Here is an 18547-nt window from a genome sequence, read left to right as displayed (position 1 = left end):
AACACCATCAGTATTTCATTGTACAGGATTAAATGACTCTGTATTATGCGTTATTTACCAGCAATATGGGCTGTTTGTAAGATTAGATATAATAATTATGATCGTTAATGGAGTCATTGTACTCTACTCCATTACAGACTTGTTCAAACACACCTCGGATCTCAACCATTTGAAAACGATGTGAAGGGTGGAATAAATTGTATATTAGAGATTGAGATATTACTTAGGAAATCTGATTTGTTAAGTGCCATTAAGTGGATATATAACTAGAAAGATTTTTGCTATAATGAATAGCAGTAATTCCTAGCATTATTCGCTGAATTCTTTTTCATAGCTTTATTGAAATACATGATGCTTTCACACCTTGATTTTAGCATTAGGAGGTGTTGCAGCAGGTTGCATTAAAGTGCAGTACGTTAATTTTACAATATTATTACTGCTACCAACTGCAAGATGCCGTAACCTCCTGCATGCGATGACCTGCGTTTGACCAGCAGTCATTTTATTTGGAACTGCAGCGGAAGTGACAAAATTTTATGTGCTGATTTAATGCAAGGCACTCCCAATGCAGCGAAATATGAACAAGCTTTTAGCGAATTCACCCCGTATATTTGGCAACCTTACCGTCATATATTTACTTACAATCGTTTGACACTTTCTAGACCAGTGAACATGCTGTTGTTGACACTCCCCAACAAGTTATTAGACAGATCTCTGAAAATATAACACAAGCAAATCACAGTTAAATGTATAGGCAGGCAATATCCATAAAGATTAACATGAATATGTCCGTGCTGATTTTGCTCATGTCTAACATTTCTGAAGTTAACAAAACACACTGAGTTTATCCAATCCAATCTTATTTTCCTTCCACATGACACATCTCATCCATGTCATATATTTCAGCCTTAATTTTCAATTTGACTATTAATAGATGTGCTCCTCCTTTCTAATAAAATTAAATTCAGGTGAGTTGACCGTTTTAATATAAGACTTGTCTGGTCAATCAGATCGCCTCATGGCTCATCGTGCAATGTGACGGGGTAATAGTGTGGATGAGAAAATAATTAATGCTTAGAGTTTACCATTCAAAATCTAGCACAGGTGAGATACCGAGTTCTAAAGAGTATGGGCTTTTTCAATATCATAGACCACTTTCAATTAGTTACACCATTTTTGTACTCTTTTGAATACACACTTTATACAATTTAAATATGGACATAAAAAGGGACAATTTTGTATGGGTAAAAATTAAAACAAGATCTTAACTTTGAATGTATGGGTTTGTGCATTGAATACAGGGTGTGTGCATTGAACACCGGGCTTGTGCATTCAGATGGTTAGAGCCAGGACTGGGCAGGTAAAGTGTAAAGCAATTCGCCTTGCTAGCGCTATAAATAGTATCCAAAGGTGATGGTTTAAAGTGGCTGGGCAGGGATGTTTTCAGGCATCATCCACGGTTACACTGAATACAAACTAACTTGCTTAGTGCAATTGAATCGGGTGACAACATACATGGTAAGAGCAATCTGAGACAAGGACTATTTGAGTGAGAAAGAAAGCAGTAAGTTCAACATGCTCAACTTAATTATCATTTATGCTAAAAAACTGCAAAAATGTAGTTATTTGAGCTAAATGGGCTCAATCTGAACTTAATACTCTAAAACATTGAACCATAGTACACATACAACACATATATGCAAAGTACACCTTTGCACGAACAAACACGCCTACAAATACACCTACAAAAAAACTGCAATACCGATAAACGTTCGCCTTCTTTGCCTTGGAGTAAATTTCATGTACAAATAGAGAGCCCTCTCCTCTAAAAATCCCACAAGAATAAAGGGTACGTGCCCTTATTTACTGGTGGGATTTTTATGGGAGGGCACTTTTAGCTTGTGTCTAAAATTCCAGTTATGTCAAGGTTAGCCCATATCGCTATTAGGCGAACATTTACGGTATACATGCATTTTCAGACACAGGCGTATCATCACCAGGAACAACCCCTAATACATGTACAGTACTGAATTTTTATCACACTGAAAAGTGAACATTACACAAAAAGAGAAAATATTACACAAAGTGTTTACTTACAATGATTCAATTGTATCCAGTCCATCAAAACTTCTTGCTTCGATATATGTGATCTTATTGTGGCTTAGATCTCTGTAATATAAAACACACAGATAGAACACAGGTCAATATAATTTGCAATCAAAATTAAACTTGATCAAAAGCATATCTGATTTTGCAAGAAAAAGACAAGATTTATATAGGCCTAATCATTAATCACTGTATTCTCTGCTCTTTTAAACTTCAGGTGCTGTAGCATTATCAAATAATATTGATTCAACCCAGCAAATTGAACAGTAAAACATACCTGAGAATTGCTATATTTTAAATGCCACTTTGACCCATTAGACCTAGTATTCTAAGCAATAACACCAAACATAAAGTCAGTAAACACCCAAATGGAGAGATTTATACATCTACTGAAGATATGAGCATACTTTTGTCAACTTAAAATCAAAATCATCCAATAAAATAGATGTCTCTGTCGTCAAATTAAAATTACACTTTGTACATCATAATTGGTAGGAATAAACTTGTATCCAACATTGCTGACAGAAAATGTCACCGCAGCTGAATGATGTTACGTCTACTGAAGACGTGCCAGAATTTATAAGAGCAAAGTTGTATCTAGAGCATGATAGATGAAAAACAGACTGGCAAAGACCCAATGCTAACAATGTCACATTGAGGAAGCTGCATTATGGTAATGAAAAAACAAAGTGCACTAGTTCATCAGTATTAGATGGAAGTGGATGGACATGTTCTTTCTTGTGTGGTAACTAGGCTGGTCTAGACTAGAAGTATTGAACTTATTATTTTCACAGTGGTTTAATATTTGTGCATATCATACATCAACTGAAACGCATATATAAAGACACTTGAAAATGTGCTTCATAAATATATTTACATCAATGCTGTTCAAGGATTTTTAACAAGATAACAACTTGTGCAATATCCAAACTTTAAAAATTCAAGAAAAATTGTGTGGCACTGAAATGATTATACTGTAGCAGTGATGTGCTAGCTGGCCCATGATCCTGACCCACTTATAAAGGAGGGATTATTAGACCTGCAACCTTTTCAACCCTTTTTCTCATCAATTAACCTAGCACTTCATCTGGATGTGATTTGCTATAATGACTTTAATAGCAAATGCTTATTGAAGTGATGCTAACATGATCATCAGTTTTGTCATGTTTTAATGAGGCTGTATGCAGTTTTCCCTCTTGCAAAAAAATAAAATTAGTATTATAAAGGAAATGCATGCATTGTAAAACAAAGATCTGTTACATGGATTAGAAATATCAATATGATCCGGACACTCTGAAAGTACTCTCTCCCACGGCAGGTTCGTTTTGCATACCTGCATACTGCATATTTTTAGAGTTTCTTAGTGGCGAGTATATTAAAGCTACATTATTTGGAGAGCATGTTTTGGTGATGTTGGTGCGAACTTTGAGGTGGTGGCGTGTATGGAGAGAGGTGGATGGGTGTGTATGCACTTCAGTTTAATTTCATGATATTTTTCATTTTGATAGGTTAATGAGTGTTATGTTTTAATTTCAATAATATAAATTGGAAAAAGAACCCAAGATATGTAGTAGATGCACTGTCACCTTAACAGTTTCACTGGACCTCCCCAAGGGATGATCATTAATCTTTATCCAAACTTTCCTCTAACCACATGTGTATGGTTTATCTACCATTTCGTTTTTGTATTAAATTGTATCATTGCAAACAAGCAACTGTATTGTATCATTTATAAAACAGGAAGTAACTTTACTGATGAGCCCCATTAAAATTGAATAACAAAAAGAGGCAGCTTTATCACCTTTATCAACTGTTTACTTTTATGAATTGCATGGCACCATTTTGGGCCGAAAAAAAATCAATGTTTTGGTTCTCGTACCCTCCTTCCTCAATTTCTGAGATTTGTCAGATTAGATTTTTCAAATAGTTTGGAATGCTTTTATAGGAAAACTTTATACATAGACCTAAATAAGTTTATTAATATTAAAGTAACAAGAATCACTTCCAAGTCTTTTCTAAGGGGTTTAAACCTCATAATGTTTTAGAAGAGAAAAGAAAAGGGACATTCCTACTGAAGGACTTTCCTAAAGATTAGGAAAAGATTGAAACTACTAACAATGCAAATTTTACATTGAAGGAAAAAAACCCTACCTCATCAGTTCATGAACACTCATCCATGTAAAAAATTACCATACCTCGTCCCCGTGTCCCCCTAGGCCTATGATACTAAGTTTAAATTATACCCCTCCCCCAATGCCTTCACCAAATGTTAGGGTTCAGGTTATATATTTTGAACTCAAACTATTTCCAATATTGGCATGTTTTTTTAGATGTCTTTATGGTGTCAGGTCATAGCTCAAAAATCTGGATTTCATATTTAATATGTCCCATCATTCAGTGGGACATTCCACCTTACTGTAGTACCGGGGTATAAGCATAGACCATCCAAAGATAGGCATTATGGGATATGATGTCACAAATCTACACTCATAATTGACAATTTTGTTTTGGAGAATATTTGTCAAGAAGGCAAGAACAGAACAGCCATGTGCTAAATGAAATAGTTTATGTTAAGGTGATGCTGACTCACTGACTGAATCATTTAAGACTGAATGTTTTTCCAAATTGAGATGCAGACACCTAGAAAATTAATTCATACTCATAACACAGAGCTCGAGCATTGCACAGTCATCCAATCTAATCTATATCATCTCTTGCAAATTCTAAGATGTCTGCGGTCAAACAAAAGTATGTGTTTATATTTTGTTTACGATATATGCCCAATCTTGCAACAATTGATGCTTACAACTCGCCACTAAGAAACTCTAGAAATATGCAGTATGCAGGTATGCAAAACGAACCTGCCGCTCTCTCCCAAGATATGAGTCAAAATACGAAAATACAAAATCAATTGATTTTGCTCGCTTAGACTCAAACATTTGACCTTTACTATTGGGAAAGACCAGGGTTCCCAACATTGCTTGATGTAAGCAACAAACAAGTAATGCAATTAAAAAGGAAGTTTCCATACACATTAGGAGATGAGTTTTTTCAATTTTATCACACACCCTCATCATGTCATATTTAACACGTAAACAAAATGAAATGCTCAATGCTCAAGTCAATCAAGAGTTTAACATTCTCTTATTATTAAATCAAAACTGATGTCACTTGGTGAGCCAATCGGGGAGCCAATCAACTAACAATCCATATAAATGCAATTACTTATATCAATGATTGAAAATTAACTGTGAATGAATTGAATTAATTCACACTTGATTATGTAATGTCTAGACAATGAGTTCAAAAACCTGTCATCAGCATTTCATCATAGAAATGTCATCAATAACATTAAGAGTCAAGTAAATGTTAATGCATGTTGTTGGTAGTTGCTCTCTAATGAGCTTTAATTGCAACATAATTTGATTATGCACCAAATTATTAACAACATAGTGATGAACTGTCATAACATTAAGCATTAAGTGACACAGATAATTTATAATTGATTTGATCACACTCATCATGTGTATTGACAAACAAATTATCTTGCATGGGAGGTGACTATCCAGGTTGCTTTGTAATAAATACAAGTGATGTCATCAACATCTTTACTCCTGGACTATGAGGATATATTTAAACTGTTAAAAAAAAAGGAATAGGGTTAAGAATAAAATATGGTTTGCAATATCACTTATCCAAAGAGTTAGGTTAAGTGAAGATGTATTGGTATCGGTGTATATCATCATAAGGTCAGATCCACTGAATGTTATATTAAAATCAATCAATTCTTTGCTACATTGTTGGTTCAAATTTGCTATCTGGGTCACATTTTCTCACATTACCTAATTAAATGTTTTATCTAATATGACATCTAGGCCACCTATATTTTTTGTGTTCAGAAATTTAAAATAGAGAAATTCATGGTACGGTACAACTATTATACATGCAGACACATGTGAATAACCAAAATGATGTTTATATAATACGATCAGGTCTATCATGTTTCTATTAAACCTGCATTATAACAGAGACCATCTTTGTCAAATTCTGTCAACCACTCACAAGGCATTATAGGAAATCCATGCGAGTGATTTAGCAGGTCATCATAATGTGATGAACAGCACACTATGTCCAACCTTTACATCCTATCATCGTTTCTTGCATTACTATCTCATCATGCATTCATTATCTGGCTTTAAATCCCACATATAAAAGGAACCAAAGTCTCCCTCCCCCATAAGATATGGAATAAATTGCTGCCACAGTCGTAGTCTAGTACACTACTCATGTTGTGGCATGCTCACGCAGCAGAAAAATCTCCAGATTATCCACTGAACTAGAAGATGGAATCCTCAAGCTGCAATATTCTTGAGCATCTTGCACTTTGTCATGCCAGTCAGAGTTGCCTGAAAATGCAATACTAGCAATACCACTTTACAAAGTCTTTTTTTACAAGTTTCCTGTGCTTTTGTAAAGGAAAGAACCACCTTTTTATAAAATCCTGAAAACAGGAAATTTCCTGCAAACTGACTTCCCTGCACATGTCAATGTGTAAATGCAATTCATTACTTACATACGCAGGTTTGTTTGCAGAGAAACATGTGTAATAATATGAAAAGAAACTACAACTATTAAAAACTGCTGAAGCACAAAAACTTAAATCATAAATATGACATTTTGTTCACAATATCGTCATTGTGAACATGACAAGTTATTTTGAGCTGTTGGCAGGTGGAACACTTGCTCCTCCTTTTGCCATCCCAGGTTCAAGGTAGTTCACTATACAGCATATACAACCCAATTGATGATACTATTGTTGACTCTAATACATTATCTGTCAAATAATTGCATTGATCCAACCATTGTACCATCAATCATCCTATTCATGTATAAAAACCCATTTAGATGGATCATAATCAAAACTGACAAACAACTCATCACCCAGAAATACGTTCACATTGGAACGATGAAATACATGATGATGAACATTATTGCAATTGAAACAAGCTAAAGTGACACATAAATATGATGATGACAATATGATTGATAATAACAAAATGACTCCATTTGTAATTTATTCTTAATCTTGTTCAATACATATCACAAATTAGAATACTTGAATCAATCTCATGCGAAAATGGCAAAACTAATGATATAATTTATGTCATTTTGGGGAGTATATTCATCATTGATAAATGTCATGTTGTAAGCAACACATAATTTGATAAATTCATGACCCACAATATCATTTTCTGATAGTTAGCATGAAAGATCTCATTATACAAAATGAAAGCTTCCTGACTTAATTATGTGTTTGACTGTTCTCTTTTGGTGTGATAAAGGGTGATGGAATGAGAATAGGTTACTGTACACATGGATTTGCGTACGCCTGCCAACATTTGAATGTTGTTAATTTAACACATTTATCTAAATCAAATTTTGAATTGATAAGAAGCAAACATGTATCATCACCTATGTCAATTGAATTTGTCGATGGTAATTATTAAGCATAAGTACTAGGCATATTTGTACCTGCATGCCGAAATAAACAGTTTGTATCCATAATCTCAAGAACAACATAAAACAGTTGATGGCATCAGGAATAAAGTCATGACTTACACATCGCACGCAGCATCAGAAATATCATTTTATATAAAACATCTCATCAACACACAGTTTAATTGAACCGATTTTGAAAATCAATTCATCTATATATCATTCAATTACCCTAAGACAGAGAAATTGAAAAACACTCGGACGCAAAAATTGCATGCATGTTGGCAATCAGACACGACAACCATTTATTGACTTTTGTTTAGGACCCACACCAAGTACCTACACTCTCAGCCGTACTATAGCAAAATATATAATAGGAGATTCTCTAATCGAGCGAACAATACCCAACCCAAGACTCTAGCGATACAACGACCAAAGGCGCAGAAAATCTCGTTTGGAGACTCTCAATATATAATAGGAGATTCTCTAATCGAGCGAACAATACCCAACCCAAGACTCTAGCGATACAACGACCAAAGGCGCAGAGAAATCTCGTTTTGGATAAACCAACACGTGATCCAAACTTGCATTCGGTAGCCGCCACCAAGCTCAAATTCTGAGCGTTTGACCCCGAACCCTTGGATCATTAAATCAAATATAATGGCTGGAAACTCAACAATAAATTACGGTACTGGTGCATACAGGTCAGACGCTCCCGAGTGGAACAATTCTCGAGACTCTCAACAGGTGATCGACCTGAAGTTACAAAGGATAAAGTATTAATGTTAGCATTCTATGACATGTACATATATCATAATAAATAAATACAGAAAAGATAATTCAAAACCCAGCATTATTTTCTTTTGCTTACTGTGTGAAGTCTTTGACCTTATAAAAGACTACTTTACTGTTTTTGATGACACCTGTGCCTGCATGTAACAATACGATTGTCAATTCCTGTACATATTAAAATTATATAGTTTTGACGACTTACTTTCCCTCTTGAACTATCATCCTAAAAAGGTTGATACAGAACAATTATATAAAATTTTATGTAGCAACATATTGAACACATGATCTAATTAAACAGTGTACATTTGAAGAACTGAGAAAGGGAAATTAATTGCAAGTCACATGTAATTTTAATGATTGGCGTCAACTCTTTATTCCTCCCTCCTTATCTACAGGGACCATAATTCTTGATTTTTCTTTTTAAACTTACAGACACTTAAATGCTTTAATTAGCTATTTAACACACTACCATGTAGTAGATAAAATATATCTGTATACAGGTCATTATCTCATTACTGTCACACATAATTATATTTTACTTCCTTCTCACATGTCCACATAGGGAGCGGTGGGTGGGAAGATTTTTTGTTGTTGTAAGTGTCCAATACAAAACCAACAGTGAATAAATCACCACCTAATCACGCTTGAAACCCTGAAAAATCCATTGGTTCCCGGTCGAGCCAAACAATACAAATTTATCTGCATGACAATGATTGACCTCTGACCCAGTAAACAAAAACATGGATTCGCCCATTTCTTAGCTAGGGTAAATTGAGTTTAACTTGTTGCACTGTGTTAAACTTTATTTTACAATATTTGGATCAACATCATTGCATCGTATTACACAAACTTATTGCAAATGTCACTTGCCTTCTTTCAGTCTTAATATAAACTGTTATTACTCTTTCCTCTTATCAGGCTTATTGTCAGCTACAAGGAGATAGAGTAAACCACTCTTATGAAAACTAGCTGTGTTTATGGTATTTCTATCTGTACAGGTTGTCGACTTGTACGGCGGAAATCCAATGGAAACCCAAGTAACACGCTCATCTCCTTCACTTTTATCTAATTTGAATGACTGTCGTACTATTGTGGAGTACTTTATCTTTTTTCATAGCATCAACTTTTTGTTTGAGAAGGACTGAGATAGAAATCTTACAAATGGATACCTTTTAAAGCAGCTTGCCTTTTGCCTGTCATTGCATGAATAAACAACATTTGCTTATATAGCTAGCAACTATATTTGTACTAATTTGCTTGGCTCAAATATTTCACAGAATTTAAAAGTTAAATAAGATTTTGCAGACAATCAGTGACAAGTAGCTTACTGACATAACTCCAAACACCCATTCTACTTTACTTGTTTTAGGGTCAGGGAGTGAGAGGCCTTTTTTGTAATCTTTAGCCCATTTTCGTCAAAGTTTGCCCCCCTGGAAATTTGCCTTGCCCCCTCCGAAAAAGTCATTATTTATTTACAAAATAGAAACCAGGATATATTCTATGCAAAATAATGCTATAATTCAATTGAAAGAAATAGGTACTGCAGTCAATGAAACTTGCTGCCCAGATAGTTTAGTGGGATTAAATTATAATTTTTGACACAATTGCATACTAAAGTGAATTGAGCCTTATAAACAAATTTCAAAAGCTTGGGCACTAATTAGGAACGGTGCTAATTAGGTATGATAATACAACTGAATTCATGCTCTTGCAAATCATGTGCCCATTCCATTTCTTAACATGGCTTTAAGTTTCTTTTGTCTATTATGATGCTAACATCACATTACTATTCAGCTCATCCCTTGAGAGATTTTATTTCACCAATTCACTACTATTATTCAAATTTAAAAATTCATTTCATCCCATTCCAGCATTTCAATGTTAACACTAACATCACATCACAAAGATGTTTTCCCGACATAAATTGGATGGACAGTCCCCCTGGTATCAGGTATATGTGATTTGATATCGTCCATTTACTACTTCAGTACCATAAAACTAATCATTTTCACACCAAGAATGCTTCACATTGTTAATCACCTCTAACTTCGTTGGTCATTATGCAAATTTGGGTTAGTGTACTGGGCATATTCAACATACAAATATTATCATTGCAAATATTTACACTCCTTTTTAAATTTCACTTCAACTTTGATTTGTGCACAATACCATGAAAATTAATGTAGCATGAAAATTGCTACTCTGATCGTTGTATAGTATTAAAATCAGTACAGCACCACCACACACTACGCACCACAATTGATTTGACTATATAATTGAACCTACAATAGCAAGGCATTGACCCCGTATATGGACAGAATTTGTTTATATGAGTTTATATAGTGAAAAAGATAACATGGACGAGAGACTTGTCCTTCGAAATTTCAAATCCGCGATCATAGGAAAATTTACTTATATCAAGAATATCGTAATTCTCATTACAATCGTAGAATCACACTATTTGCACTGTATACAGAAAGCTGTATTGCCATTGAATTGCACGTAGTACATCCGGAGATGCAAACAGCTATGTCCACAAAAACAACTGAAAATAATGGCAAAATAGTACTTAGTGACTTGACTTTTCAGTCATCCCTGGTTAAGTTGCAATCAGTATTTCCTGAGAAGTTAACAGCTATGTCCACATCAATAAGATGTACACAATAAAGCTACTAATGGAATATTGCTTTTTCAAGAATACAGCAATATGACACAGCGCCAAGGGTCAATAATTTCCGATGTGTGTATACTATTTTTGTACAGAGCTCTACTGAACCATACATGATGCCATTACTCAGAGTCAATACTTCTTTCATTCCTGACACAGATATGCCCAATTTCTAATTACAGATTCTAACCACACAATAAAAACCCCATAATCAAAGACTTAACTTATTAAGAGTAACAAAACTTGCATTTGCTGCCAATGTTTACTGTATTATTCAAGTCACGTAGAGTGTAGTTTTACCATCAATGAAGATAATCAAAAATTGATCCACTTTGTAACAAGATGCCAAATGCCCAAACTAAAAACTGCATTATCAGTAGCCCTCCTTTTTCCACAACAAATGTCCATAATAATCTTTATAATTTCCATCAGCTAATGCAATGCCCCAGTCCTAAATACATTTCCCATCTTCACACAAACATATTTGTTTATTTTGATAATTTATTGAGTGTTGTCTCACTCAGCAGCTGAAAGCATCCAAGTTGAAATATGCTGCTCATCTAACCCTCCGTGTTTACAAATGACGCACATTCATTTTAAGTGTTAAAAGCTTTACGCCAAAGTGGGCCAATGAATGTAATTATTTTTCTCTTCTTTTATATGTGAGGTAGGAAACAAGTCAACAGACCCAAAGAGAATATTGCTATCTACAGTAGACAGCAAAACTGTGTGTACAATTCAAACTAAGCTTACATCAAGGCCAAGTATCTCAAATATATAGTCATATACATGTAATCTCAGTACAATTGAAATTTCACACTCAACAACCCATAGGGATATTTTATTTTTACCTATTCCACTATTCTTACTGACAAATTCAAGGTTTACAAGAACTGAATATGAAGTAAATTTCAACTTCATGCAGGTATGTAGTGATTTTCCCTGTATCAAATGATATCTAACAGAGTGCTGACATATCTTCAGCATCAACGCAGTGGTTTTAGCTTTCAATTTACAAATGCACTGGGAGAGAAAACTCATCAAAACAGGTAGATATAATATCACCTATTTGGCTCCACAAACTTCTATCTAGAGCTCAAAATGAGCTAAAATAAATGTCTGTGACCTTTAACATCTCAAATCTAGGACAACCTAAGGGGTGAATTCAACAGATAGATTGACTAAATGAGGACGGAGGCAGGTGAACACAATTTTAACAAAATCATTTTAACACTGGTTCTATATTAACCACTTATTTGATACAATACATTTTTAACTATAGCGCTTAAGCCTTGTGACATCAACACGTTGAGGCAGCTGTTTCGCTCACGCACCTATGCGGCATCTCTCAACGCATGCGAATGTGCGTCAGCGCTTGGAGAAAATGCTTGCGATTTGTTGAAGCTGCAACCTATGAAATGCGAACTTACGTCATTAGAGTAAAATCTTACAACTGGAACAATTTGCAGTGCTCCATTTAGCTCTACAAATTTACTTCCCCTATTGCATTTGCTTTTTATAAGCTTAAAAAACAATCACTACATCAGTTTCACAAATTAAAGAAATTCTAATTCCCTCTCCATTAGCTAAACTAGTCTTTCTAGGTACTGCTCTCTCTCCTGAACAAATAAAATACACTGTAAAGGTATCCCTTGATGCATGCAACTTTTCCTTCTTTTTTTTTTTCAGCAACTCGCTATTCCTAAACATCTACCGAAACTGAGCCCTCTGGTTGTTTGAATATTTTCACAATATTATTGCAATCCAAGTTCATCAAGTGAATAAAGCAATACATTTTTATTGAGCCGAACTTTGCCCTCCAGTTAGGCATGCTGGGATAACTCCATGGCATCCATATTGTTTCTCTCCAGGAGTTTCCTTGTCGGTGCTTTTCAACCATGATAACCTTTCAAAGAATTATATTTTCGGACAACATAATCCACTACAACCTGGTTTCATACCCAAAGTCCAGGTTCACTAACGCTACAGTTCAGTCTCAATACTTCTTGACAAACCCTACATCCAAAGAATGTAAATAATTAACAAATGTATGCTGCAGCGTAATAATACCGTTGCCCAGGATGCATGAAGAAAATTGACTTCCTTATATTATAAAAGTTCATTGACATCAAGGTTTTGTTATTAGATGGAACTTATAGGAATGAAAAGAATGTAAATGACTTTGGTTGCTTTCTTGCTTGAAATTCTATTCCTTGGTTATATGATGGTCATATTGGCTACCTGTGTAGAAGAATGAGATTAAATTGGGGAAAAGCAGTGAAATGAATTCCATACAGAATGTATAGCTGATGTCTTGTGTTACTAATATGCTACTACAGCTGACAAGGTGCTTAGTTTTCATTCACACAGTACTTTCTTTAGATTAAATATCTGCATGATGTGTAGGTGTTTGTCAACACCAACAAATGAGGACACCCACAAGAGAAATCTTTGTGATGCTTGGAGAGTGAAATCTTAAAGGACCCATGGTAAGGTGAATAAAACTCAAACATGTGTGTCCACAGTAAAAACCAGTGGTGTATTCTTGCGCATCTGCATATCCTTTGACCACGTACTTATTTTGTTTTGGATGGTTTGGACCCCTTTAATTAGAAGTTGAAATTGACCAACAGGTCCAATGAAAACTGCATGGACGCCGGACCCCTACGATGCACTAAAGAGGATTTAAATCACATACCAAAAATGCATTCACAGTTTGTTGTTGTACCAACTTCTGAAAAGTGTCATCACAACGACATGAAGGGGGCCCAAAAAGCATCCACACGAGACTGGGAAGCTTAAATCTAAATCAATTATTTGACCATTTTCAAAGTTCAGAACTTCGGACGCCTTACAATTCTCATTGCAGCCCTTATATTTCTGTTTTGCAGGGCTTAAAGTTTGTTCAAAACCTCATGATGTCAAACACAATTCATAAAAAACATGCTTACTGCATTATTTCTTGAATCACAGACCTTTAATGTTTACTCTAAACTGCCCATCAAAATCGATTCAATCCGCCCATGTTTTTCTGGATGTTGCAACATGGCACAGTTGACAAAATAGCCACTGTTATTTTGCTTCCTCTTCTTACATCCAAGGGGAAAGCCAACAAAAACATTGTAAGGTCCCCAAGTTGACACAATTCGGCAAAATTCATACACATTTGGCTGCTCTCAGGAAAGAGGTCTCCAGGCTTTGTTTTTCTAGGGTGAAACTGGAAATATATTATATTGATGCAAACACTTTACTTTATATCATGATGATCTGTATGATGCTCTGGGCCCTGTGGTACAGAAGGGTTCAGACATGGATTTATCACTGACCCATATCAAGTATGAGGACTTCAATTTGGGTGATAAAGAGGATGATGGTAAAGTTTGGCTGATTTCTCCAAAAAAGAAACCAAATTATGAAAACTAAATTTAAAGTGTTGAAATATTTGTATGAAGCAGTTTGATATTAGCAGGAAGTGTAAGCTTAATCTTTGCATAAGAGTATATCTCCTCATATTCTTGAGTGGCTCTTAAATCAGTTACAAGTTTTGAACTCAATAAATTAACTTTTCACAAACACACACCCACACATGCCCCCTCCCCCAAATCAACTCCCCAACTCCCACCCATCCACAAATACACATTGCTATTCATGTTCAACACACAGGAATACCATTTATATATTGACTACTATTACTAACATCTTTACAGCAACCAAGTGTCCCTTTAAGAAGGCAATGTAATATTAATTTGTGCAGAAGCTTAATTGATCATTGACTTGGTGATTTAAAGTGAAGCAAAGTACCCAGTAGCTTACAGGTATACTACTTTGTTGAAACACTAGAATCCACAACATTTCTATCTCCTCTCCTAGTGCACAGTTCTTTTACCCTTCATATGCCTGTACACACACATGGTATAACCATGTACGGATTGGGTATCAAACCTCATTCTCTACTATGTGAAGTCAAATTGTAAGACTACCAGGTTAATGAACTCAGGCATAAGAAGTGATGCTATTTTAGCTTGTGATAAAACACCTTGGAGTCAACATCTGCATAATTCACAACTTACTAGTTTACATATATGCTGCCCTGCTTTCCATTTTAAATTCAGAGATTGATTGCTTGTTAAAATTAATTGGAAACCGCTTGATAAAAATAACAATAAAAGCGATTTTCAAGAAAAATTGAAGACGTTTCCTGTCAACTCACAAAATAAAAATCCAATCTATGCCGACTTTAGCTCAAATCTAAAGAGATCAGAGGACTACAATATTGCCTGTTAACTTCCTAGGGGGAAACAATTTTCATTTCCATGCTAAAAAGATAATGCTATTGCTATTAATAAAAATAACCTTTACATAAAAATGTGAACAAAATAAAGCTTACTACAAAATAACATCTATACTTTCTCCTACAATTTCCTTTCAGGAAAGACAACTTTGTTGAGACATATTAATAAATATTTCATACATTTTAAAAATCTCAAAAATAATTGGATGCATATGTGCAACTTGCATAAGAGTACACAGTAACCCGGTAACCTTTTGTGAAAGTTAAAATATTGTAATGTTAATGAAATAAAACTTAAAATAAAATTATCTTCACTGGGTAGTACCATTTTCAAATTAAATTATGCTAAGTACAACAATGTCAGAAACTTGGAATTTTAACTGATATGATCAAACTAAACAAGGTAAAGTGTCAGCAAAAATGTGCTTCTTATTGTTTCATCTTTTTCTTTTACTCTACTTAAAAGCTCACATTTCTTTGCATCAAATTATTTTTGATTGAATTTCTGCATTATGTACAATATTATGCATTAGTATGATGAAAGGATTTACACTGAATGTTCTTGACTTTCAGGCATTCTTTTTCTTTTTCTTCTTTCTTTTTCCACCAAGCTAAAGCTCAGTGCTTTTAACTTTTGATCATTTATGAGCAAGGAGCAATTCTAAAGTGGAAGTTGATCATTTATTATTTGTTACGACTATGACCATAATATAAGAAGTTTAGACCAAGTAAAATAACAAACATGTTTCACAATCCGGGTTTTTGATAAAAAGGAGGAAGAAGGGGATTTTTCTTTTCTTTTTTTATTATTGCAAAATCAGTGTAAATACCCATAATTTAGCTGCTTTAGCGTATACAATAATGCCTGGAAATTTACAGAGACATCTACACAATTATATGGTCCACATCATTGGATTTTTCTACAGAAAGGAGTATTTAAAATGCATTTGTCATTTTTTTTCAGTTAAATATAATGATAAAATTGATGAAACCAAAATATAAAATTGTAATATTTGGAAGACATACAGCATTTGTTAATTTGCTTTATATATTTCCTGAAAATGTAAGAGATACAGGATAATAATTATATTGGTTAACAAAATTCCCTTCTAAAGTGCTCGTATGTATTCTATGCATGAACTATACTTGAATGAGGTACCTCAATTATATTTGACCAACAAAACCCAAACAGCTAATGACCAACTTCAATTTCAATACATCAGGATCAGGTTTAAGTGGATAGTTGAATTCAACGCCCATGCAAACACTTGATCCATTAGTCCAAGTAGATCGGCTTTCACTGAATCAAGTAGGGCTGGTACTTTTCTTAGAAATTCAAGTGTTATAGATTATTATTTGTATGATGTGGATGGGTTGGCAATATCAACCTGACCTTGAACTGTGATATTGACCTGCTTGCTCTTACCTTATAATACCCATCTGTCAATATGGACACCAAACAATCATAGCTGCCTCCTCCTCCATCAGTCCTCCCTCAATTTTCTTTTTGAGAGGTTAGGTTTGCAAAATGCATGATGGGATCATACCAAAATCAGTGTCTCATCAGGCAAAATAATCTGTCACCTCATCAATCAATATATTGTATTCGTCCGAGTATAGTCCCACCCGTTTTTTAGGTGAAAATTTTTCAAAATTGGGGGGGGGGGGGATGGGATTATACTCGAATTTCAACAAAAAAATGCATGATGTTTTGCGTTTTTAATATGAAAATTGATAATTTGTATTCATGTCATACTCTATTAATGATTTCAAAATGCATTGAATTTGAATTTTTTTGTAGGTCAACCATGAATGATCCTAGCATTTAGGGACACTCCAAAACAGAAAAATAAAAAACTTTTTTTTTACAATTTCTTGAATTTTTCAAAAAATGGGGGGTGGGACTATACTCGAACGTGGGACTATACTCGGACGAATACGAATACGGTAATTGCCATTATTACAGGTTGCAATATGAAAGTTTCAAATTACAAACATATAAGCACTTCTTTCGGCCATGTTTCAAAATCTATTTTACCGGTATATAATTTTGCAATCTACCAACAAGAATTCATGACTTGAATCACATGTTCCACTTGGAGTTGAGAAATTGAAAGTTCTGTTTTGTTTATCATGTTTATATTGTATTTTCAAAGCTCCAGACGTTCTTTCAGTGAAAATTTGGGAACATTTTATGCTGGTAAGCTTCTTTTTTTCCAAATCACAATACAAAAGTTGCTGCAAAGTCTGAGAATGGTTTAAATGTATTCCCCAATTCCCAATGCAGTATGTTCCAACCAATCACTGGTTTTCTTGCTGTTTCTTTGGTTTCGTCAACACAGCTCCGGTGTGTATTCAACCAATAGCAGCTATTATGACACCACACTTCATGGCTACAACCTGCTCTTATCCCACATAGAATGCTTGCAAGGATTATTAAATGCTCCTAGCTGGTAGAGTGCCTCAAGTTTCAATGGTATGCTTCCAATGAAAGCATTTCCTCTGCACCTATAGCATAACAATTTTATTAAAAGGTTCTTTGCAAAATATCAGTCAAATTTCCAGGAACTATGCTGGCACTGGTAGATTTCTCATCCCAAAATATTTTAACACAACATCAAATTTGGCTTTACATGGTTTATATTTCAAATGCAATTGTGAAATTTACACAAATTAAATGTTCACATCTTGTGGCATATTTTCTTGGTCTGTAAGCAGAGCGTTAGTAGAATTGCCTGGAGTTCTAATGATTGCATCCAGGTACAGGTAGTTCTCCTCACAGTGGGAAAATTGCCTAATAATGCCTCCCTACATACTCTCATACTCCAGGATCCAAGTTCACTGACCTATTTACAGGTGTGAATGGCAGTGTTAATTCTAGTGGTCAGGGGATTAAATTTGGAATAGGACATGGACACAAGTGCATTGAACTGCTTTATACTGATGGAACTCATACTGTAATATATTTTATAGAAATGGTGCACATAGCTCACAGTTTAATAGGACTATGACATGTGTATGTCTTAAATAGCTTGGGAATTTGGAGGCATTTATATTTAGAATTGGACAAACTGATCATCTATAGATGATATGAATAGAATCAAGGAACAGCCACTATCAATGAATGAGAGGAATGAAACAGGGGAGGATACACCAATGAAATTTCATTGAAATACAGCATTTATTCCATTACA

The 18547-nt window shown here is 34.6% G+C and overlaps 1 protein-coding gene across 1 annotated transcript in view; it reads right to left on the bottom strand.

Annotated features, from left to right (window-relative positions):
* Window positions 1-18547, bottom strand: part of LOC140162389 (adhesion G protein-coupled receptor A3-like) — a 136262-nt gene that overhangs the window by 35043 nt on the left and 82672 nt on the right. Inside the window, 2 exon segments of the mRNA XM_072185597.1 lie at window positions 643-714; window positions 2098-2169. Of these exon segments, the coding sequence (XP_072041698.1) occupies window positions 643-714; window positions 2098-2169 (144 nt within the window).

Source organism: Amphiura filiformis, chromosome 1 (genome assembly GCF_039555335.1).
Source record: "Amphiura filiformis chromosome 1, Afil_fr2py, whole genome shotgun sequence".
Classification (NCBI taxonomy): domain Eukaryota; kingdom Metazoa; phylum Echinodermata; class Ophiuroidea; order Amphilepidida; family Amphiuridae; genus Amphiura; species Amphiura filiformis.
The sequence above is the reverse complement of the archived record's forward strand: the minus strand, read 5'-3'. Positions and strand labels throughout refer to the sequence as shown.